Source organism: Juglans regia, chromosome 13 (genome assembly GCF_001411555.2).
Source record: "Juglans regia cultivar Chandler chromosome 13, Walnut 2.0, whole genome shotgun sequence".
Classification (NCBI taxonomy): Eukaryota; Viridiplantae; Streptophyta; class Magnoliopsida; order Fagales; family Juglandaceae; genus Juglans; species Juglans regia.
The window spans coordinates 21,695,188-21,720,103 of NC_049913.1; the positions used below are offsets into that span (position 1 = coordinate 21,695,188).

General features: G+C 38.6%; 1 protein-coding gene across 1 annotated transcript; it reads left to right on the forward strand.

Moving 5' to 3' along the window:
- The first annotated feature begins 260 nt into the window (after positions 1 to 260).
- LOC109006023 lies at positions 261 to 22,226 on the forward strand. The gene is made up of 12 exons (XM_018985167.2): positions 261 to 1,156; positions 2,208 to 2,324; positions 2,430 to 2,622; positions 2,843 to 3,009; positions 3,121 to 3,292; positions 7,155 to 7,216; positions 7,948 to 8,029; positions 20,020 to 20,077; positions 20,241 to 20,365; positions 21,319 to 21,402; positions 21,478 to 21,548; positions 21,873 to 22,226. Exons 1-12 carry the CDS (start codon positions 666 to 668, stop codon positions 21,997 to 21,999), a joined length of 1,749 nt encoding a protein of 582 aa, XP_018840712.2. The 5' UTR covers positions 261 to 665; the 3' UTR covers positions 22,000 to 22,226.
- The last annotated feature ends 2,690 nt before the right edge of the window (positions 22,227 to 24,916 follow it).

The following is a 24,916-nucleotide window of genomic DNA, read 5'->3' on the forward strand; positions in this document are numbered from 1 at the left end:
CACAATCGAGGCATGGGCTTTTATTTTTGTGGGCTCAACACTTCATAGGCTTACAGGCGGCCTTGGGTGGCCCATTTGGTAGTGGACTTTATTTCTTTTACGGCCCAAGTTAATATGATGTGTTTTTTTTTTTTTTTTTAATAATGTATACGATGAAGTTAATTTTATTAGACGATATATAATTTTTAATAATTTATATTACAAATTGGAAAAAATATTTATACAACCCAAAAACCCAAGAAAAAAAAAAAAAAAAAAAACAGAGGTCGAGAAAAGGAGCAGACAGAAAAGCAGCAGCAGCAGCACGCTCCTCCTACTCACTCTCTTCTTTACGTTCCAATGTTGTTGCCCAGCTAATTCAAAACAGAACTTCTCAAAACCCTAAACAAAATTATCCTGCTTTTTCATATCTACACATACACACTTAAAACAACACTGCAAGATCAATTTAAAGGACCTCAAAACTTGTGTCTTTTGTTCTTACACACACTGTGAAGCTATGCGACAACGATTATTTTTGGTCAGGCAATGAAGCATTGCAAAAATTATCCTGAAAATGATTCCTTCAAAACCCTAATCCAACGCCTTTCTTTTCTAAATTTTTCTTGGGTTTTGCTCCACATATCCATACAGACCAAAACAGTTCAGTGTTTTCAGAATGATTGATGGTTGCGACGGTGATGCAGCAGCAGCAGCAGCAGCAGACTTCTGCAGTGGCATCGCAGCCAATAAATTCCCAATCCTCCCTTAGATCACCCCCATCCGCAGCCACTGCGAACCCCAAGCAACCCCCCCTCTCTCTTGCACCTGGTCCCACTCCCCAACGCGAGCAGCCGGTAGATCATGCTTTGGTGCCAATTGCGGCGGCGCTCCGGTCGGGCGAGCCGATGGCCTTGATGTCGTGCCCACTGGCGAGGGTCCGGCTCTCGGATATAGTCCCGTACGAGGGGGCCCCCAGCGGGCCCTATGGAAGGGCGGTGGAGGCGCTGGCCGGGTCATTGATGAGGCACAATGCAGCGGTGATCGAATTGGGGAGCGGAGATGCGGCGCTCATGCGGTGTGGCTTGGAAGCGGGCCGGTTGTACTTTAGGAGTAGGGCTCAGCAGAGTGTTGTTGGCAAGGGGAGCCGTGGGGTTTACATGTACAGAGCTGGAAGGTACTTTTTTTTTTTTCACTAGTCAGCTTCATGTCGTTTCATCAGTTTGAGAAGCTTTGGATGTCTAAAGAAGTGGGATTTTCCTCATAGTCGAATTGCATGTTTCTTGTGAAACACGTCCAAACTAGGGTCACTTCTCATGTCTTGGTGTAGCTCCTTTGTATCGCACGCTTTATAACGTGTTTTTGTTTATATGGAAGATGAAGATGTCATACATTACGATTCAAAGATTTTAGATGTTATATGTCCTTTTCTGGTAAGACTTGGGTTCTTACCAACCGAAAAGAAAGGTGTGGACATTTGTCTAAAATGTTTGGGATCCATTGGTTTGTGAGTCAAGAATAGGTTCTCTGAAAACTGCATTATGGTGAATATAAGATTCTGGAAACGGACTCATTTCTGGATGTTTTCAATTGCTGAAAGGGCCAAATTCCGATAATGCAGCAAACAAACTTGTGGTGTTTTCAGGATTTTTCTTCCTACGCAAAGATGTCTTGGAAAATTCCTTGATGATTATTTTTTTCGATGCCGTTTGTTGTTCTTTTATTTCTGAAAATAGTTTTCAAACCATTGATGAAATGCAGCCTTAAACATTTTCCTGCATTATTGGAAATCAGTCTATAGATGGGGATGTTACTGTTTCTAGAAACGATGAAAGGCATGGTGTCCTGATATGGAATCAATTAAGAACAATGTTGCAGCCCCAAAATAGTCAATTCTTGGTGCCCAGTATGGCATTTTGTACATCTGCAATTGCCTGGCCCGATAGCATAGTATGGCAGTTTGAATGAATGTCATATGGTGATTGCTTTATGGAGCTGTCCCCATAAGGCCGTACATGTAGTCTTGGTTGTAGGAGTTCTGTCCCGAGTTAATTATAATTCATATGGTGATTGCTTTATGGAGCTGTCACCATAAGGCCGTACATGTTAGTCTTGGTTGTAGGAGTTCTGCCCCGAGTAAATTATAATTCATATAGTTTTTGTTCGTATTGTTTTTACTTACCATAACTCTTTAGAAATTAAATAGTTATGTGCTTGCTGTGTTGCAGGGCTTTGGAAGATTGGGACTCATCTCCCCCTTGCATGGCTGATGTTTTTAGGTGCATGGGAAAGGCAGCTCGTGCTGCTATATGTGCAATAGCAAGACATCTTCGTTTGCGAAGCGAGTAAGTATTGGATGATTTATTTTATTTTTGAAATTACTATTCTTGTGGTTTTCTGATTTCTATTTTTTCTCTATATTTCTACTTACAACAGCATATATTGTTCAGTGTTTTCAATCATTTGCTTGATGATACCCCATTGCCAGCGAATGAAGCGTCCTCATCGGTGCTTGTTGTGACCTACTTAAATGCTTCTTTGCAAAATGGAAAGGGTGCTATTGGAGGTGGGAAGCTGGGAACAAGTGGTGAATTTGAGAAGGGATTGGTGACATTGATTTCCTCAGACAGTCCTGGACTTCAGGTGTCCCCCACTCCTAACACTTGTTATAGTTTTCTAATGTTATCTTGTTATTCTGCTGTTATATTTTAGTTTCTGGGTTTGATTATCTATTAAAGAAGTGTTTTATTATATTGGTTATAATTCGCATACTTGGTCAACATGTATGGGCAATCAGACAAAGTTTGTGGTGTTTTTGATTGACGCCCACCTCATATTATTTATACACTCTTTTCTTCAACAGGTTTGTGATCCCAATGGTAGGTGGTACCTAGCAGATGGTGGGTCAGCTCCAGGGGATCTCTTACTGCTCACAGGCAAGGCCCTTAGCCATGCTACTGCAGGCCTTCGTCCTGCTGCATCATATAGAGCTGCTCCAGATTATTTGTCAGGCACTAGTGGTAGTGGGAGGTACAAGTTATTTTATAGCAGTGTATCATGATGAATGTGGTGAAACATACTTTTCAAATTTGCAATCTACTTCCCAAGAACTTCGTTTTGAATTTAGCTCTGCGATTGTAGGACATCACTTGCGTTCAGGCTCATGCCGCAGGGTAATGCTATATTAGATTGTTCTCCCATCGCATCTGCTGGTCACGTCATTCCCCAAAGTTATGTACCGATATCTGTAAGCCAGTTTATGGATGACCTCTCTGCCGAGGAAGATGTATTGGGCAGTTCTGATAATACTTATGTAAGTTCTATCTTCAAGCATCTCATCTTAAAATAAAATATATTTTTTTTGATAGGTAATCATGGAAATATTATTAATAGAAAAAGGCAAAGTCTAGGTACACAGGTAGTATCCATGAGAAATGCCTAGTTAGAGTTTACAATCGAAAGAAGAAGGTCATGAACATTAAAATATGCAGAAGATCTCAAGGAAATTTTTTTTTTTAATCAGTAATCTCGAGGAAAACTTTACTAACTACAAAACTCAAAATGCCTTTAGTTTCTTTACTTTGCAGTTTTTTTTTTCTTGTTCATTTTTGTCTTTGTATTTGAGAATTCTAAAGTTTTAGACAGCCAAATCCATCAAATACTCGATTCCAATATCCAGTTTGAATAGCTTTTCATCCATCATTAGTCATTGTTTATGCTCATTTTTTTTTTTTTATAAGTAACAATCTTTCTAGTACAATGCACAAAAGGTGCTCTCTAGGGGCCATAGGACTGGGGGACTTTCCCCTTGAATTATCCGTAGTGCACATGCGGGAAAATCCTTGTCGAGGGCCTGTGCACCCTCGGGATTAGTCGGAATGATGTTCTTGGACACCCGGTTCCAATAAAAAAAAAACAATGCACAAAAGGCGCAACTCAAGTACATGTAAGTATATAAGAGAAATCTATCTAGAAGAAAATATGCAAGGAATGATATAAATTTAACCCATTAAAGTCTATAAAAATAGTCCAAGTAAGTAGGTTCTGGTTAAAAGAAAGGTTTTGAGCTCCTCCAAGGTCCTTCCGTGATCCTCAAAGATTCTTTTTTTCATTTCCTTCCAAATGCACCAAATAAGGCAAATGGGAATCATCTTCTAGATTGCTATAACGTGTGGGCTGCCACCCAACCCTCTCCAGGAACAAAAATAGAGTCAACTCTTCTTGGCATGACCCAAGCCATTCTAATCCGATTGAAGAAGCCATTCTACATTGCACTTATAGTCTCACAATGAAGTAAAAGATGGTGACCAAACTTCCCACTCTTAGACATACGACACCAATCGATGATAATGATGTCTCTTCCATACATTATCCATGGTGATAAAATTTCTTAGATTGGTTGTATAGGGAAATAATGCAGCTCTCAAGGCAACATTTATCTGCTAGGTATTCTTCCAAGGAAATGGATTATTATTATGAGTGGTAAGCATACTGTTGAAAGAACTAATGTTGAACACCCCTCTTTAGGATGGGGTTCAAAGAATCTTGTCTTGACTTACTCTTCATAATCTAATGGGGATTTTGGTCTTGGTAGTATGCTCCCTACAGGTCTAAAAGTTTGAATCCTGCATATAATTTCTAGCCAGCGGATTGAGAGAATTTCCCCTTGAATTACCCGAAGTGCACTTGCGGGATACTCCTTCCGAAGGTTTTGTGCACCTTTGGTATTAGTCAGACTTTGTTCCCGGACACTCGGTGCCAAGGCTGTAAATAAACAAGACTACTCAACAAGCCGCTCGAGATTGGCTTGATCAAACTTGAATTCGGCTCGATTCATTTGTTAAATGTGTCGTTTGTAAATCCAAAATTATAATTGATTATTAAATGATACAATTCGTATAAGTTTAGCTCGACACACTTAAGTTTGAATAACTTCGTCTTTGTTATTTTCTTAAAGTATGATCTCTATATTTATAATGAAAATATTTTAAATATTTTTAGAGATTTAGAGAAAATGATGTTCCTGCTGGCTGCTCATGAACATAACACGCTACTTAGTTAAAAGCTTGAGCTCGACATGTGTTTGAATAAAAATGAAATGAATAAGGCTTGACCACCCACTACTCGCTTGAACTTGACTCATTACACTCTACCCGGTGCCAATAAATAAAAAAAAGATTAACAATTGACAAAAAGCATCCACCTCTCAATCTTGAGCTGTTGTGATGAAGCTTATGTTCCACATAAAAGAATCACTATAAATCACCAGATTATTGTTTGCTGCTGAAGTATCCTTGGTATGTGCAATGCTGTAGTACCCCATCACCACATCACATATCGTGCCTAAATATTCTCTTGGATCCATTCCCCCTCATCAAATATAATATGGTTAGAAATATGCCCAACCTTTCTTATATTCTTCCATAGTCCCATTCCATGGGACAAGGGACCCCGTTAAAATCCCACGCTCACAATCATGCATACTCTCCACAAAACCTCTTTCTCATACTGGTAACGCCAAAGCCACTTCCCCAGTAATGCGTGTTTAGCCCTGAGCATATTCCAAACCCCCAATTCACCAAATGATATTCCCTTTGTCTCATAAGGAATCTCATTGCAGCTTCTCAGTGTGATTAGCTACACTAGAAGAGAGGGGAAAAAGAGACATGAAATACGTTGACAAGTTCAAAAAAGTGCTTTTAATCATTGTAATACGAACATCTTTCGAAAAATACATTCGTTTCCATTTGGCCAACTGACCACCCTTGATCTTTTCTTTAACTTCACCCAATTGTCTTTTCCTTAAAAGTGGCTCCTAGAGGGAGGCCAAGATACTTCATAGGTAAGGAATCCACCTTAATTCCAAAGTACCTATCAAGCTCTCCGCATTGTCAACCTGACTCACAAAATTCCCCCCTCTGCAAAGGAAATGGAACATGTTCCAACATCACCTAAGGATGTTTACTTGATTATCTCTTGCTCCAGGTGGGCTTTGATCCATTTCAGTTATAAAAGGGCTTTCTTTGTCTTGCTCTTCATTTTCCATTGGGCCCCTTCCTTTTTTTGGGCTATTAGAAAGGACTGGGCTATGATCTCAAAAAGAAAAAAAGGAGTGGACTAATACATAGTGGGCCCAGTAAGTAGATACCTGTATAAGATGTTTTGAGCAGTTATGATCAGAAAGGCATCTTGTTTGGGTTCAGCTAGTTTATGAAAAAACATTTCCCTTCCACATTTTTTGTGCTCTCTCATGCAATGAGCGTCTGATGTATAAGTTCTTCATTCCACAGTATTAACAAAAAAGGGGAAAGCAAAAAAGAAATACCTTTTCTTGTTGATATGTCATATATGCCCTGTTGAGCACGATTAAAACTACTAGTATGTGATTAATAGCATCTCAGGTTGAAACCATCAACATTTGAATTGCTATATCTTTCTAAATCCTGGTAGCTACTGTTATTTACCCCAACAACAATTATCAATGTTTGGTCTACAAAATCTTTGTTAATTATGATAATGGTAAGATGTGTCTGCATGCGTGTGTCCATGCTTAAGTTATATTTAAATGGACTGAGTTTTCACTATTTTCTCGTCCTTTTTCTATTTCTAGTTTGGTGTTCTACTTGTATACTTCTTGTGCACTCAGGCTGCATGCTTTGCGTTTTTAAATAATATCTTCTATTAATTGTCAAAACAAAAAACTAATCATGATACTGTGCTGGTCTTTGTTGTATACTCCATGTGTAATTGGATGCCATTTTGCTAATTAACAAAGCTTCTCTTATCAAAAGCAAAAAAAGAAAAACTGAAGTGGACTTTGTCAAAATATTGTAGGTGGGCCTAAAATGGTTAGTGGTCCCATTCTATCAGCAACATTTAAATGTTTGCATCTATCATGGCTATCTTTTCATATAAATGGAACTTTATCTTCTGATTCTCTGCTTGCATATTTTTCTCAATTATTTTACTCATTTCCATTGCATCTCTGAGTTTTTTGCATTTTTGAGTTTATCAAATAAGACAGAAGGGAGAAGACCGTTTCCATCCCCGAGTCTAAATGTGCTTTTTTCAATCAATATAGGGGAGCCCTATGCTGAGTCGCTGACTCTAATTTTTGTATGTTTGTTGTCAATAATCATCTGTGAAGAAATCTTACTTGAGTTTCTGATTTACAGGTAGCTCAGAACAATTTGAATAAGGAACTGTCATTGAGAAGCGTTCTTTCAGATCCCATCTCGTGAGTCTTTCCCTGGGTGTGGTTTTTTACTGGCACACTATAAACAAGTGAAATCATGCTGACTTTTGAGCATCTACATTGTATATGTTTCCTTCCTGTGTACATGGGCTTTGCCTATACATTCGTTTCTAATAAATTACTTCTTGTTTATAAAAAAAAATCTACATTGTATATGCAGTGTTTTCCCCCTTAATTAACTTTCAGTCTTTCAGTAACCTTTGATTTTGTGATAAATCTTTTATGATTGGCACTGGTGTCTTAGAACAGCATCCCAACTAATATTGGGGGTGCACAGGCGCTCGACAAGGAGTTTCCCGCAGGATTTTGTGAAATCTTACATATCTATACTAACAAAGTGTCAGTTTATGTTTTATCATAAATTTATTTGTGTGGTGTGATGGTGGAGCTCTCAAATAAAGTTTTGGGTTACCAATCACCAGCATATGATTTAGATGTTAGGAAACATTGTAGGCTGAATTATTTATTCCGGATCATTTACTGTTGTCTGCTATGAATTCTTAATTTTCGTTATAAATTCACCTCTAAAAATCTAGATTTAATACTGGACGTTTATTTATTTATTTTTCTTTTCAATTGGTTTGCATGGAATTTCACTTTCTAACAGTAGATGGGCTTTACTTTCTTCCTTGTTAATCTAGTAAGAAAATTGGCATGAAAATATTTGTGTTACTAAAGCTTTGCTTTTCTTTCATTAATTTTCTTTGCTTTAGTGGTACATTTCTTGAAGATGCCGTGGTTGTTTCCTGTGGACATTCATTCGGTGGCTTGACGCTGAGAAGAGTAATTGAAACAGTAAGTAGGACTATCTCTTGTTCTTTTCCAAAACGATGACTAATAATTGATTTGTTGAAGTGGCCTTTGGAGTTATATATATACAATTATAATCATAAATCTTTTGGGTTCAAAACATGATTCGGATCTTTTTGTATGGGATATTTTGTCTTGGAACTTCTTTTTCTACTTAGTTGTATAGCATACACTGCATGGTAAACAGTCTTGAAACTCAACTTGTAGTGCTGGTTTAGTAAAAGCGGGTGGAAATTCTTTTTAAGCTATTTCTGAAAGTTTGGAGTAAGAGGAGAGAAGATAATGGGAAAGGGAGACAAGAGGGAATAATTATCACCCTCCCTTATTTGGTTATAAACTGTAGGAGAGGGAGGGCAGCATAATCTTTTTCTTTTATTTGGCTGTAGAGTGGAAAGGAGAGAAATGGATAAGTGATCATGTTCATTTACAAGGATGGAGAGAAATGCAAAGGGTTTACTTCGATTATTGATGATTATGATAAACTTTTGTGGGTAAAAATGAAAGTTCAAGCGAATCACTAACCCTGGTGTCATCTCCACTCAAATTTCCCTAATATGATAGACTTGTTAGAAGGGGTTTCAAGAAAGTTTAGTGTTCTCTGGCTCCTCTCCTATCCTCCATCCATTCCCTTACAAATAACAGTTGAAACAAGAAGAAGAGGCCCCACCCTTCACTCAGTATCCAATATTACCCTTGAGTTGGGCCTGGATAGAAACTTGCTGTGGGATGTAGGTTTTTATTCACTGTGGGATTTGCCTTGGTGCATTTGTGGGGATTTTAATATAGTTCGTTTTCCTAGTGAGAGGGAGGGTCTATCTTCTATGACTACAGCTATGGAGGATTTTTCACAGCTGATTTTTGACTTGGAACTGCTGGATTTGCCACTGTTGGGGGGTGAATATACATGGTCCAATTCTAGAGGCGGCTCAAGACTGGACAGATTCTTAGTATCGTCGTCATGGGAGGCTCACCATCCGAAGTTATGCCAAAAAAAGATTGCCAAGGGTATGTTCTGACCATTTTCCCATTCTTCTTGATTGTGGTGGTATTCACGAGGGTAAACGCTATTTTAAGTTTGAGAATATGTGGCTTGAAGTGGAGGGTTGATAAGGTAAGAAGCTGGTGGCTTTTGTATCATTTTGAGGGGACTCCTAGTTTTGTTTTGGCAAGTAAACTCAATACTTTGAAAGCTGATTTGAAGATATGGAAGAAGACTAGTACCTAGATGTAATTAGGTTTCATGATCTGTTTGTACTAGTACCTGGAGTACTTTGTTTCTATTCTTATTTCAATAAAACTTACTTTTACCTATAAAAAAAGAAGAAGATATGGAATAAGGAAGTTTTTGGGAATGTAGAGCAGCAGAAAAAAGCCCTTTGGGATGAGCTTCAATCCTTGGAGGCTGAAGGGGACAGTGAGGTGAATTTGTCTAGGAGAATGAAGTGATAACAGAACTTGAGAGGGTTCTTTTGAGGGAAGAAATATCATGGAGGCAAAAATCGAGAGTTCTATGGCTTAAAGAGGGGATAAGTGTACAAGCTTTTTTCATAAAATGGCTAATTCTCATAGATGGCTTAAAGAGGGGATAAGTGTACAAGCTTTTTTCATAAAATGGCTAATTCTCATAGATGCAACAATGCCATTGAGCTGTTAAAAATTGAAAATAAGCTGCTATCCTCGCCTGCTAAGATTCAAGAGCATGCTGTGCAGTTTTATAGTTCTCTCCTAAGTGAGACGGAAGCTTGGAGACCCAAAATTGATGGCTTGAATTTCGTAGTTGTGGATGATTTTTCAGCAAGCTGGCTTGAGAGGCCTTTTGAAGAGCTTGAGGTGTATCAGGTGGTTTGTGGGATGAGGAGAGACAAAGCTCCTGGACTGGATGGGTTTTCTATGGCCTTTTTCCAAGATTGGTGATTGTGCGGGGGGAGGTGATGAAGGTATTTCATGAATTTTATGAGTTTCAAAAGTTTGAGAAGTCATTGAATGCCACTTTTATTGCCTTGATCCCAAAGAGAGTGGGTGCTTCGGAGTTGAAGGATTTCCACCCAATTTTGGTAAGCGGTGTCTATAAGATTATTTCAAAGGTGTTAGCAAATCAAATGAGCAAAGTGATGGAGAAGATCATTTCTAAACCTCAAAACGCTTTTGTTAGAGGTTGACAAATCATAGTTTTAGTGCTGATAGCAAATGAGTGTTTAGATAGTCGTATGTGGGAAGGGGTTTTGGGGGTTTTTTGTAAGTTGGACATGGAAAAGGCGTACAATCATGTAAACTGGAATTTTCTTTTATACATGCTTAGAAGATGTGGTTTTGGTGACAAGTGGTGTGGCTGGATAAGTCATTGTATTTCAACTATCCGGTTTTCTGTTTTAGTTAACGGGCAGCCTTGTGGGTATTTTCAGAGTTCAAGAGGCTTGAGGCAGGGATCCCTTATCTCCCTTCCTATTTGTTCTTGTTTGAGTCATATGGTGGAGGCAGTGGTAGAAGGAGGCTTTATCTCAGGTTTTTCGATGGGATCTAACTCTAATGGCTTCACTACAATATCTCACTTGCTTTTTGCTGATGATACCCTTATTTTTTGTGATGCTGTTGGGGAATAGATTCAAGTTTTGAGGGCTGTCCTGCTATGTTTTCAAGCCATTTCTGGACTAAAAGTGAACTTGAGTAAATCGGAGCTGGTCCTGGTGGGAGATGTCCATAATATTCATCACTTGGCAGAATTTCTGGGGTGTAAAGTTGTTCATCTGCCCATGAAATACTTGGGACTACCATGAGGGGCGTCTTTCTAGGCCAAGCACATTTGGAATTGGGTGGTTGATAAGATAGAGAAGAGGTTGGCGGCATGGAAAAGAATGTATTTATCTAAAGGGGGTAGAATCACTCTTATTTTTTTTTTTTGATAAGTAAGGATCTTTATTGAATATAATGAAACTAGGCAATGCCCAAGTACACAGGAAATATACAAAGTGAGACACCTAATTACATTCTAGTAAGCTGAAAAGAAGATAGGAGCTCATGAACATTCCCACCCTTAAATACAATAGCAGAAAACCACTGTAAAAGAGAGAAAACAAATAAGTACCAGATTTCCCCCACTGTACGCTCCTTGTTGTCAAAACATCTATCATTCATTTCCGACCATAAACACCACATTAAGCACAAAGGTATCATTCTCCACACTGCTGCCAGTTGAGCGCTATTATGTCTCTTGTTCTAGCACGCTAGTAGTTCCACCACACTCTTAGGCATTACCCAACTCAGCTTGGCTCCCAGCCCATAACTCCCCAGCCACGTCACAAAGTAAAAGCAAATGATCTATCGATTCTCCATTCATTTTACACATGAAGCACCACTCCATGACCACTTTACTGCGCTTCCTTAGATTATCAACCATCAAAATCTTCCCAAGTGCAACTGTTCAAATAAAGAACGCAACTTTAGACGGCACTAAAACCTTCCAAATACTCTTCCACGGAAAGAAGGTGGCTTCTGGACTGTCAAGGCCTTGTAATAAGATTTTACAGTAAACTCTTTTCTCCCCGTGTGAATCCACAACATACGGTCACTTCCATGGCCTCCTAACTTTGCTGATTACAGGTAGCTATAAAAATCTGCCAGCTCTTCTAGTTCCCAATCCTGAATATTTCTAGTAAAAGTGACATTCCAAGTTACTGTCCCATTTGCACGACACAACAAATTTGAAACAACAGCTTGCTGATTTCTAGCCAAGTTAAATACAACTGGAAAAACAGTGGAAAGAGGGCTCTCCCCACTCCAAACATCGAACCAAAAACGGGTTCTTGCTCCATCGCCCACCTCAAACTTAATATGTTTTTCAAAATTGTTCCACCTCTTTCTAATAAATTTCCATAGTCTTACTCCATTAGACCCCCTACCATTCTTAGAACACCATCCCCCTCATGCACTACCATACTTGTGATCAATAAGCTCTCGCCACAACGAGTTGCCTTCCATTTGGTACCTCCACATCCACTTTCCTTATAGTGCCTTATTAAAAACACACAAATTTCGCACCCCTAACCCACCATTTGCAATTGGACAGCTCACCATTTGCCAACTTACAAGGTGAAATTTAATTTCCTCTCTCATACCACCCCACAAGAAAGCTTTAAACAACTTTTCGATCTGATTAGCCACACCCACTGGTAATGGAAGAGAGAAAGATAATAAGTGGGAAGATTGGAGAGGGTGCTTTTGATAAGTGTTAATCTCCCCCATTTTGATAGATATAACCTCTTCCACCCCGGTAGTCTTTTCTCAAATCTTCTCTACCACACAATCCCAAATACTCTTTGCTTTAAATGACGCCCCCAAGGGAAGTCCGAGATATTTCATAGGAAGAGAGGCAATTTTACAGCCCAACAACTCTACTAAAGAAGCAATTTACTCATCCCCCACCGGAACCACCTTCGTCTTCCCCAAGTTTACCTTGAGTCCTGAAACAGTTTCGAAGCACAACAAAACCGCCCTTAGAGCTTGAATCTGGCCACTAGCATCACAAAAAATGAGCATATCATCTACGAAAAGTAAGTGAGAAATGGAAATGACACCATTACTATTGTTACCCACCGAAAAACCAGCAAGGAATCCCCCCTGACGGCAGCCTCCACCACGAGACTCAATGCCTCCATTACTAAAACAAAAAGGAAAGGGGATAGTGGATCCCCTTGTCTCAAAGCCCTCGAAGTCCGAAAAAAACCACAAGATTTTCCATTGACTAAAACTGAAAACCGAGCAATCGAAACACAATGTTTAACCCATTCACACCACCTATCCCCAAAACCACATCTTCTAGGCATATAAGAAAGAAAGTCCCAACACACATAGTCATAAGCTTTTTCCATGTCTAGTTTGCAAAGAATCCCCAGGATACCTTCTCTTAACCGGCTGTCCAAACACTCATTAGCTATCAAAACTGAACCCAAAATTTTCTGACCCCGAACGAAAGCATTTTGAGGTTTGGAAATGAGTTTGTCCATCACTAAACTCATACGATTAGCTAACACATTTGATATGATTTTATAGATCCCACCTACCAAACTAATAGGCCGGAAGTTTTTCAATTCATGGGCGCCAACTATCTTCGGGATGAGAGCAATGAAAGTAGCGTTTAAAGACTTCTCAAACTTAAGATCAAAATGAAAAGCATGGAAAATTTGCATCACTTCCTCCTTTACTATATCCCAACACTCTAGAAAGAAGGCCATAGAAAAGCCATCCTGGCCCGGGGCTTTGTCTTTACACATACCTCTCACCACTAGATGCACCTCCTCCTCATCAAATGGCCTCTCCAACTAACTTGCTACATCCAAATCCAGTTGGTCAAAAATTAAACTATCAAGTTTGGGGTTCCATTCTTCTTTTTCAGCAAGTAGGTCCTCATAATTTTGCACCATGTGATCTTGGATCTCTTCGGGAGAATGTAACACATTAGGGCCGGAATGGAGGACTTCAATAGCATTGTTGCGCCTATGAGAATTAGCCACCTTGTGAAAGGAAGGTGCATTTGCCCCCCTCCCTTCCAAACTAAAGCGCCCTTGATTTTCTCCTCCAAGATATTTCTTCCATCAACAAAACTTTCTCAATTTCGGCACCACCACATTCTTTCTTAATGAAGAATCCTTCCTCCAATGCATGCAGCTCATCCTAAAGGATGTTTTCTGCACTTCCGTATGTCTAAATACTTGTTCATTCCACTTCTTTAAATCGGACTTAAGGGCTTTAAGTTTACCTGCCACCATGAAGCTAGGTGTATCATCAAAATAATAAGCATCCCACCAAGCCCTTACCTTCTCCACAAATCCTTCAACTTCCAGCCACATATTCTCAAATTTGAAATAATGCATACCCCTATGAATGTCACCACAATCAAGCAAAATTGGAAAATGATGGGAACATACTCGTGGCAACCTTTTCTGATATAGATCCGGAAGGTGCATCTCCCAAGAAGAAGAGACTAGAAATCTATCTAACCTAGACCATCCTCGACTTGTGGACCAAGTATGAGCCCCTCCAACCAAAGGAAGATCCACAAGATTCAAATCAAATATCAGCTCTAAAAAGTCTTCCATTGCACTTGTCGACGTAGATGGCCCTGTCCTCTCTCACTAGGGAACTGAACAACGTTAAAGTCTTCACAAAAAACCCAAAGTAAGTCCGATAAAGAATACAGCCCCGCCAATTCCTCTCGCAAAAAAAACTTCCATCTCTATCTACATTGGGACCATACACGCTTGCAAAAGCCCAACTCCACCCATCCTCAATATTCTTAAAAATTACAACCATTGAAAAAGACCCGATACAATCCTCTACCATCTCCACCACTCGCTTATCCCACATCACCAACACACTTCCCAAAGCCCCCGACGAAGCTAAATAACACAAAGGAGCAACCCCACAAATTGCGAATTATGTTTCTGTCAATACCACTCAACTTAGTCTCTTGTAAGCAAACAATGTCAATTTTCTAGCTGCGGAGAAGGGATCTAATGGGGAGACGTTTATTCACGTCATTGATCCCCTTACATTCCAAGAAAGGATTTTAGGCTTCATTAGAAAGCCATGACCCCCTCCCCTTCAACCTCTCCCTCCCCACACTTCCCTCATTATTATCGTAGTTAATAGAACTTTTTAGGCATTTCAACTCCCTATCCCATTTCACTGCTGATTTCATGGCTGTAGAACTCCCTGTCTCTATTGCAATTAGAAGGGCCTTAAACTAAACCCAACAAACGATATCCCCACACACTCTTGAACTTCCTCTTCTTTTTTATTTTTTTATTTTTTTTGATAAGTAACTTCCTTTGCTTTTTTAACACAACCAGTTTGGTGGTAAACCATACACTAACTTTGGAGAGAGTACATAACGGGATTGGGCTATCTAGCTCATCACTATCCCCCTCTGCCATGCTAATCATGATATCTGTAGGGTGATCCATTGGCCCAACCTCCTTCAACATCTCTGATGATAACCCATTACCCCCATCGAGCCCCCCTCCCTTCCCAAACAGCTCTCCTTCTTCTATTTCATCCCGAAAGAACGCTGCTTTATCAGTCTCTCATGCCTCCAAAACCCCCTCTACCACTTCCAGCTCCAGAACCACCATCTGAGTCATGCCTGAAGATTTGCCAGTGATCAGCGACGAGGTCTGTGCAGTCACTGATTGTCCAGACGAGACAGAGGTCTCGACAACTGGAACCACGGCCTTCTCCACTGGAACTTCAACCCCCAGTCGCCATAACCTTTGCGTTGACTTTGATGAAGCACTGGCGACCACTGTCGCATCTTTCTTTGTGGTTCTTGAGGACTTGAAGGCAGTTATGCTGTTGGGATTAGAGAGATATCATCCATCTTTGTTGGAGGCACCATCGGCGATGTGGCTACCGCCGATGGATCGACTGCCTGCAGCGAGGCCGCATGAGTCGTTGTTGGTGCCTTGGGCCCACTCACCGATGGCCTAGCTACAGCCTGCGGCCTCCTTCTCCAGACAAGGCCTCCTTTTGCAGACCTCCTCGTGGGCTGGGTCTCGTCTCCTGGCCCAACACCTTTCCCTGCTCTTTCAGACGAGTGAGGTCCGAAGGCTCTCCAATGGGCTTGCCCTAGCCCAGGCCCTTCAATACCCCTTCTCCTTCAGCCAACGGCCTGCAATCCAGATTCAAGCCCAAGCCCCCCCCCCTTCCTGCCCCAAAACGCACCGCTTAAGCCATATGAATTTATTTGTCAACTCCCTCAACTGACTATCCATTTCAAACAGAGCCTCCATAAGTTTTTCCTTATTTGAGCCAACAGACTTGCTGCCTCCCCCTGCTGAGCACCTTCCGTAAAGGTGGCATCACCTGACCTGGGCAGACCTACCATCTCTACCCTCTGTGCGTCTCGAGGCCTCTTTAGCCGACCTTGGAGTGCCTCCTTGTATGACGGAGGGTTCAAGCCATGTGACGGAGATATTGCAGGTATCGGAGGCAACCTTTCAGGGTCACCATTTCTGCCAACTTCTTGCAGCGCCACCATTAAATCCCTCCAACCCACTCCATCCTATCTTTTGGAATAAAGAGGAAGCTCCTATGCCCCCTACCACCGTACTCCACCTAAGTCATGTAAGACCCTTTAGAATTGGAGCTGCGCTACGCGAGTAAAACCCCCTGCCCACTGCCTTCAAGCTCCCTTCCAGGGCTCTGGAAAACCATCTGGCTGTCTTCAGCCCCACTCACATGTTTTTTACCACTTTCCATCCTTTCTCACTCAAGAAGACATAACGTCCATCCCTTCTCACCTCAAACAACTTAAGACTCAATTACTACACGTTTCGTAGAATGCATTTCCAGTGACTAGAAATAAAAACCACCATCAAAGGCCCGTTACCTCCATCGTAGAATCACTTTTATAAAGAATACTCTCTTTAATATCCCAACTTATTTCCTTTCTTTATTCTCTTTACCAGTTGGAGTGGCTAATCGTATTGAAAAGTTGTATAGAGCTTTTTTGTGGGGTGTTTTGGGAGAGGAGTCTAAGACTCCCTTAGTGAGCTGGAAAAAAGTTTGTTGCCCGATTGTAAATGGAGGATTGGGTGTTCATAGCTTGTGTAGTTTTAATAAAGTGTTGTTGGGGAAGTGGTTATGTAGATATCATGGGGAAGAGGAAGCCTTGTGGAGGGGGGTGATCCCTTGAAAATATGGAAGTGATTGGGGAGGTTGGTGCACCAATGAGTGTAGGGGTCCATATGGAGTGAGTTTATGGAAGTATATTAGGAAAGGTTGAGGTTGCTTCTTGAAACAAGTCAACTTTATAGTAGGAGTGGCAATATGTGACACGACCCGTTAACCCAACCCGAACACGATACGATAATAGCAGGTTTGGATTTAGTTTTAACAGGTTCAGGTCAAAACGGGTTGATCTGTTAAGAAAGTTAAAGTTACAAATATACCCTTATACCTAAGATTAAAATTGTTGGAATTCTAATTTCGATATTTTTATTGTTTGGATTGTAATTTTGGACTTGAAGTTAGTTTTATATTTTTTTTATAGATATTGTGATTTTAATATTTATATAAAATTATGTTAAACTTAATTAGGTCAAACAGGTTAATTTCAGGTCTGTTCAACCCATTTATATAAACGGTTTGGGTCGTGTCGTGTTAAACTATTTCGTAGTATTCACTAACGGGTCAAAACGGGTCGTGTTGTGTCAACCTGTTATGTTAATGGGTTGTGTTAGGGTTTGAGATTTCGACACGATAAGTTTAACGGGTTGTGTTTGGGTTGACCCATATAGTATAATATACATGTCTTGACACGATATGAACACGACCAGTTAACACGATTTGACACCCCCTACTTTATGGTTGGTGATGGTTCAAGACTTAGATTTTAGTTTGATGTTTGGTGTGGAGATATTGAATTGTTTAGAGCCTATCCAGTTGTCTTCAGATTGGCGATTAATCAGCAAGCTTCAGTTTCAAAGTTGATGGGTTATTCCAATGGAGTGGTGTTTGGGGATGTAAGTTTTTCCAGATCTGTCCAGGATTGGGAAGTAGAGGAGGTTACTGATTTTTTCAGATTGTTGTACTCAGTGGAAACTAGAAGACAGAGCAGGGATCAACTTTGCTGGAGACAAACAGCCTCAAAAAAGTTTACGGTTTGGTCATACAATAAGGTGTTGATCAATCAGCACCATATTTGCTTTCCTTGGAAGAGGATTTGGAAGGCTCATGTTCTGTCATGGGTGGCTTTCTTTGTATGGACAGCAACAATAGGGAATATTCAGACAATAGATAACTTGAGGAAGTGTCGAATGATTATTTTGGATTGGTACTTTATGTGCAGGAAAGAAGCGGAATCAGTAAATCATCTACTCCTACATTGTGAGATGGCTAAAGTGTTGTGGGATGGAGTGTTTGGAAGAGTTGGACTGAGTTGGGCTATGCCAAAAACAGTGGTCGACCTACTAGCAAGCTCGACCAGCCTTCATACTTGTTCCCAAGTGGCAGCCGCATGGAAGATGATTCGTTTGTGTATTATGTGGTGCATTTGGTTGGAAAGAAATGAGAGGTGTTTTAATGATAGGGAACGCAATGTAGATGAATTCTGGAAGTTTTTTTTAAGTACTTTGCTTAGCTGGTTTTCTGCTACTGTACTTAAGGGAGGGGCTGCAAATGAGTTCTTGTCTTCGCTTTTTTAGTATTAGAATGTAACTAGGTGTTTCTTTTGTATACTTCCTGTGTATATGGGCTTCACCTATTACATTATGATGAATAAAATTTTTAACTTATAAAAAAAAAAATATATGACAAATTATGAGATAAAAGGAAATCATCTAGTAATATCTACCTTGGTGCAGGAATGTGGGAAAACTTGTGAACTTGAAAGGGAACAGAAGTATGCAAATATTTGTCACCATGGTTTCCAGGTCTTGATAAGCCATGTTATGGATTAATTAATGATGTCATTCCTTTGCTTGATTTTTTTTTTTCAAAGCTTCTAGAACCGAGTCTTTACTGAGTTCCTGCATCTCTTCAACTTTGTTTGGTAGGTCTTCCTTCTTGGTCATAGCGTCAACAAATCTTTCTAGGATGACCAAGGCTCCTTTTCATGTAATACATCAGTTGCCCTTGGTTTCATCCATTTGGTCTAGATACGTCTCCAGGCTGTTGATGGCTTGCGTTCTTATGGAACCCTTTAACTTTGGTGTGTTGTGTTCCATTTTATCACCCTATACTGGTGGTGTGCTCCAATCTTTTGCTGACAATTCACACCCCCCTTAAGAGCATTTTAGGTCTAATCTGACCTAGTGGAGGAAAAATCAAAATGCTTGAGCAAAGACTCCTTTTTTCTGCTGTGATCATACTTTATCTTAAGGAAATTGCTCTAAGCTAGTTAGTTCACTTCTGTAGATTCACCTTGTGGTCTGATTTTTCCTGGAATGTCACCACTAGGCAGTTATTTTTTTATTCTGATCGGCTGACGTATCGGATCTCAAAAAAAATTAGTTCCAGCTGTGCGTCACTTAAAGCCTAAACAATAACAATAATGCCTTGAGGCTCCTACTCTTGAACCTAAATTCAAGAATAGCACAAAGCTCATTCCAATAGTGGTATTCAACTGTAGTATCCGCTGCGGACATATCTTGTATGATGTGCATTACTGAACTAGAATTCATGCCTGCAAGACGACCAACATTTTAATTATTTGATACATTTGCTATTCTTCTTCACACTAGATAGTGGAAACAGTGTGGTATGCTGGTTTTGCATCAGCGAATACATGCTGCTTGCCATTCACTTACATTTACCATGAATTACGTCTGAGGTGAATGAATATCAGTAATATCATTAATTAGCTGGACAATATAATATCTCGTTGTTTATCTGATTCTGTAGTAGCATCTGATTGGTTCAATCGGGTGGTGCCTTACTCCAGTTAGTTTCTAGTGTAGGCACTCACTGACACACACACACACACGTACATGTGTATGCCAAAATTTAGGTATTGTTTTTCTTTCCTTGTGCCTACTTTTCCTTTTGTCATGGTCTTTCCCTTGTTCCTGTGACTCTTTGTTCCCCCTTTCGAGCTTTTAGGTTGTGTTTGGGTAGTGAGGTGATCCTAGATACTCTGTGAATAGTAATGAAAAAAGTAATGATAGACTATTGAATAGTAGTGAATAGTAGTGAAAAGTAGGTGAAAAGTAATAATAAATAATGAACTCCACTACCCAAACTAGCCCTTAATGAACTATTGCTCATGCATTTGCATATAAAAATTACCAGCCATATATGTATATATTGTTAAGTCTTTTATTATTAAAGGAAAGCTGAAACTAAGATCTGCTTCATGATGTATCATTATGAGATCTAAATTCTAGTCATGTTCTCTTCATCATGTTCCTATGGATATTTATTACTTTATTACTTCAGAGGGGAAAAGCTCGACATAACTACTCTTATTGTTCCCTTTGCAGTCAAGATGTACCCTTTGCAGTGCAGAAATTGATTCTGGGTCTTTAGTCCCTAATCTTGGTATATTCCACTTTCCCTTTCCTTTTTAAAATGAATATATTTTATTTGATCTCTCCCTCACTCTATTCTATTTTTTTTGTCCGACCTATAATGGTAGTCATGTTACATTCTAATCACCCTTCTGAGGATTTTTTTAATCATGGTGGAATCATTTCCTTCCCAGCTCTTAGAGCAGCAGCTGCAGCAGTGAAGAATGAGGATGATCGAAGACTATTCCATAATGCTGCTCTACGGAAGCGTCGGAAAGAAATGGGTGACCAAACGGATTCAGTGAGAAGACCAAACAGGGTATGCTTCAAATAAGTGCTTGATATCTCTGTTACTTTTGATCAAATGTTGTATTGAGAGCGACATTGATAGGTGTAGCAGTTGTGAAAAAGCTTAAATGCTCATGTGATTCTCCACAAATATTTTCGATGCTTAAGCAAATCAACACTAGTTCGAATGGCACTTCCCTCGTAAGAATGAGGGATGAGGAGGTTGAAAAGCAACATTGTGGGTTCAATACATAACTCACCAATTCAAATAAGCTATTCTGGAAGCATATTGGAACATTAAATATTGTTTATATGCATCTTTTCTAGGAAGGATTTTGACAATGATTCATTGCAAATTGATTTATTTGAAGTTTTAAGTGGTATTTCTGAAAATTTGGAAATGAGGTTTCTCAGAATGCTGATTTGTACCGGGAATAGAGTTCCATGCTACTTTGATAAATTATTTGTATGATGAATAGTACAGTTTCTATGACTTGTTTTCCTTTCAATATCTATTTCTGGTTTGAGTTGGACCCGGTTGGTTTCCTTCAATATCATCGAATGACAGCAGTAACTTCTCTTCTGATATTTTTTCTACCTAATGTGTTTTGTGGGGTCTAAAGGGAAAAATGTTTTTCATTATCATTGCTAAACTGCTTGTTGAAAAGGTAAAACATCTCCGTTGTAAATCTCAAATATATGATTGTGGCTTTGGCCCATGTTATGATTTAATTATATGACGTTGAGAAGTGTATTTTTTACAAACTCTTAACTATATGGCATATTTTTATAAGATTTTATTGAAATTTAAGAAAGGTGCAAACGTGCAAACCAAGTACACAGGAAGTATATAATGAAAGTTGCCATACAAGCAATGTCTAGCAATATGCAGCGTCTTTCAAGACGAACCCCACTGCTCAATATTATCAGATTTTACTTTTTAATGAATAAATTTGAGGACATTATCCACATGTATCTCTTTAGGAAAACGGAGATGTTACTGCTGATGATGGGCTACATCGCGGGGTGCAATATCCATTTTCAGTAAATGAGAAGGTGGTAATTAAGGTGAGTTTTCTGCTATCTATTGCCCACGACAGATTCTCCTTGATAGAAATTTTAAGCCAATGCTGAATTGTGCAGGGAAACAGGAGGACACCAGAAAAATTTGTTGGCAAGGAAGCGATCATCACATCCCAGTGTCTCAATGGTTGGTGAGTTGGCATGACCTATGTTTGCTCTTTTAGGCTTTCAGGGAAGTAACATGTGCTATACCAGGTGTTTATGTATGTATGTATGTATGTACGTCCGTATGCATGCATGCATGCTTTGAAATGCATATAAGATGTTGCGGTTCCCTACCTCTATTTTATGGGCTCTGGGAGCCTTTGGGTTTTGATTTGAGCATCTGAGCAAGTATTGGAAGATGGGACTATTTGAGTTTAGTGTTGGAAGAATTAAAAAATTTTGCATGCCATTTCAGTACTCACAATAGTGGTGCTGTATAATCACAAGATTTGCACTATTATTTTTTTCAGGTACTTGCTTAAGATTCTTGGAACTGGGGAGAATGTCCGTCTTCAGTATCGTTCTCTTAGGAAGATCTTGAATACTCAAGTGATCGATGGCAGATGTCCATCTCAGCCCATTCAGAACAGCAGCTGATAAAATTAGAATGCATCTTGGTATATACTCAGACCTCCATAGTTCATAACTTAAAAGATCTCACCTTGTTCGGCTCCTATAAGAAAAGATACAATACGAGTTCTTCTAGTTATTGTAATTGATGCTAGTTTATGTAGCCCGAGAAGAGGTAGTAGTCTGTATGCTTTGGATGCTAGAGTTCCTTACACCTGCAAAAAAAAAAAAAAAGGCTTGTAAATTGAAAAAAAGAAAGGACTTTGACGATTAGTGCTGAAAATGAATATGAAAATTGATTTTTCCAAGTATATTTTTGGTAAAGAATGTGTTACCCATATTCTCTTCGATGATCCATTTTTTATTCATATCAATCATCAATTCAGGTTCTAGAATAGTTTCTTCAATAATTGCTGGAAACTATTAGCTCGCAATTCCTGTTCCTGGGTTGCCCTTTTACACATTCGAACTAATTGTAGGGGCTTTGTGAACATGTTGAATGAATATAGACATTGATGATTGAACACTCCAATACTCATTTTACATTGGAAAAATATGGGAAAGAGAATTGGTACGCTCGGAAGCTTTTCGAATTAGTGACTTGGTGAAAAGAATAATTTTATTTGAAGCTTTCAAACAATTTTTGGATTTTGGTAAGAGAATTTAAGCTTTTTGTTGAATATTTAAAACTAGAGATAAAAATATTTTAAGAATTAAAATATATAAATCTTAGATGTTTAAAAACATAAATTTCGAAAATAGAATAGAAAAAAAAAAACACAATAATTTTAAATACTAAAAAAAAAAGTTATATAATTTTAAGATATCAGTAAAATAAAAAAATTAAAGCACATAAAAAATAGAGAATAAAATTAACTTTCATTAAAAATTTAAGTTAAAAATTCATTTAAAATATTAATAACAATGATAAAAATAAAATTAGTTTTAAAAAGCTAGCCACCCACTCGGGGTGACCATTTTTTTTTATCAATAAAAATAGCACATAAAAATAGAAAATAACATTAATTCTCTTTAAAAACATAAATTAAAGATATAAATTCTTTTAAAACAATAATAACAATAATGAAAATTACAAATTTAATTTTTTTTATTTTTTTAAATAGCAAGCCACCCACCGTGGGTGGCTAATTTTAATTTTAATTTTTTTTTTTATTTTTTATTTTTAACATTTTAACTATGTTTATTTTTTTCTTGAAAACTGTGCTTACTATTTTTATTTTTATGAGTTTCAAAAACTCAGTTTTTTCAAAATTTTCAATTATGTTTTTTTCCTAATACTTCTTACTAGAATGAATGTAGGGGTGATACCCGCCCCTTACGGGGCGTGGCCACCCCTCTCCCGGCCCCAGCCCCAGCCCCTCGCCCACGCATATGCGGGGGTGGAGAATTTTTTCCCGTACCCCGTCTGCTGGCCGGGGTGCGGGGGTGGACCTCCATCCGTCCGCACCCCTACATTCACCTATTGGGCTTTCGACCCAGTAAAATTTTCTGGGCCCTAAATGGCCTATAATTGGTTTTTGGGCTACTTTGGATCTATAATCGGTTTTTGGGCCACTTTGAGCCCATAATTTAACTTAAAAAATATATAGATTTAAAAACTGAAAATAAGTAGTTTATAATTATACAAATTAAGAGAACTAATAAACTATTACACTATTACAAACTCCTCTAAAAAAATAAATATTACAAATTGTAAAATTAATTATAAATTAACAAAATCATAATTTTCTAATTTGATCAACTTGATTTTGGGGTGGAGCCATGGCGGTGAGTTCATTGAGTGGTGAGTTGTGTCGACTGCTGTGAGACTGAAAATCAAGATCATAAAAGTTAATATGTTATAAAACTTGAAATATTAATAAGTTAAAAATAAAAACAATTAGAATTAAAAAGTTATAAAGATGAAACAAAATTTTAAATGCAAAAAACAATTAAGGGAGAAATTGTGCAAACCATGGCAATGGTGGGTTCAATACAAAGTCATACTGCATCGGAGGTAGCGGTAGACGCCGTCTCATGTATCACTATAAGTATTAAATTTGAAATCAAATTGATGAATACCAATTACTTGTTGGAGGTTATTTGGGTTACCACCCTCTAGTTTGGTGAAATGATTCCAAACTATTGAAGTAGGTTCTTGCTGGGCTTGGGGACGGGGCAAGGTGCCGTAGGGTTAGAGGTAGGGGTATGAGTAGGAGGGGTAGGTGTATGTGTAGGTGTAGGGGTACGGGTGCCCTCGGCCTGAAAATGAGAGCTCGCACTAGAATCTGTTGGCATATCCATGAACTCAAACAAACAAGAAATATGAAATTATAAAAAACATATTAACATGCCAAACAATTAACATCATGATGATATTTAATTTTGGACACGATAAAAAAAATAAAAAATATCATAATTGAATGGATCAGAACTACTACGAAAACACGATAAAAAAAAAATATTGAGTACTTTGGTTATATATGTAGTAAAGTATATTAACAATATAGTTTTCTTAGACTTGAAAGAATATAAGCATAGCAACTATATAATGAATATAAAAAAAAGTAGAATAAAAAAAAACATCACTTGACATTCATTTATATATATATATATATATATATATATTTCATCTTAATTAATTATATTGTATTTCGAAATACCCTAGTTTGAGATCACTGCTAAAGTTGTCTCAATAACATGGATATTATATTGTTTTTTAATCTTGTATTAATCGCTAATATATACTATGATTCCAAACATAAATGTCCCACCATTTCATAAATTTCTTGGAGGAATAATTTCGATGACCAACCAATACTTGTGCATTTTTTTTCAAGCCAAAGCCAACAACCAAAGCCAAAAGAAACACAAAAAGGTCATAGTATATATAGGCTCTCGAGTAGGAAAGGAATTTAGATCATGCATGGGGCCCGACTATTTT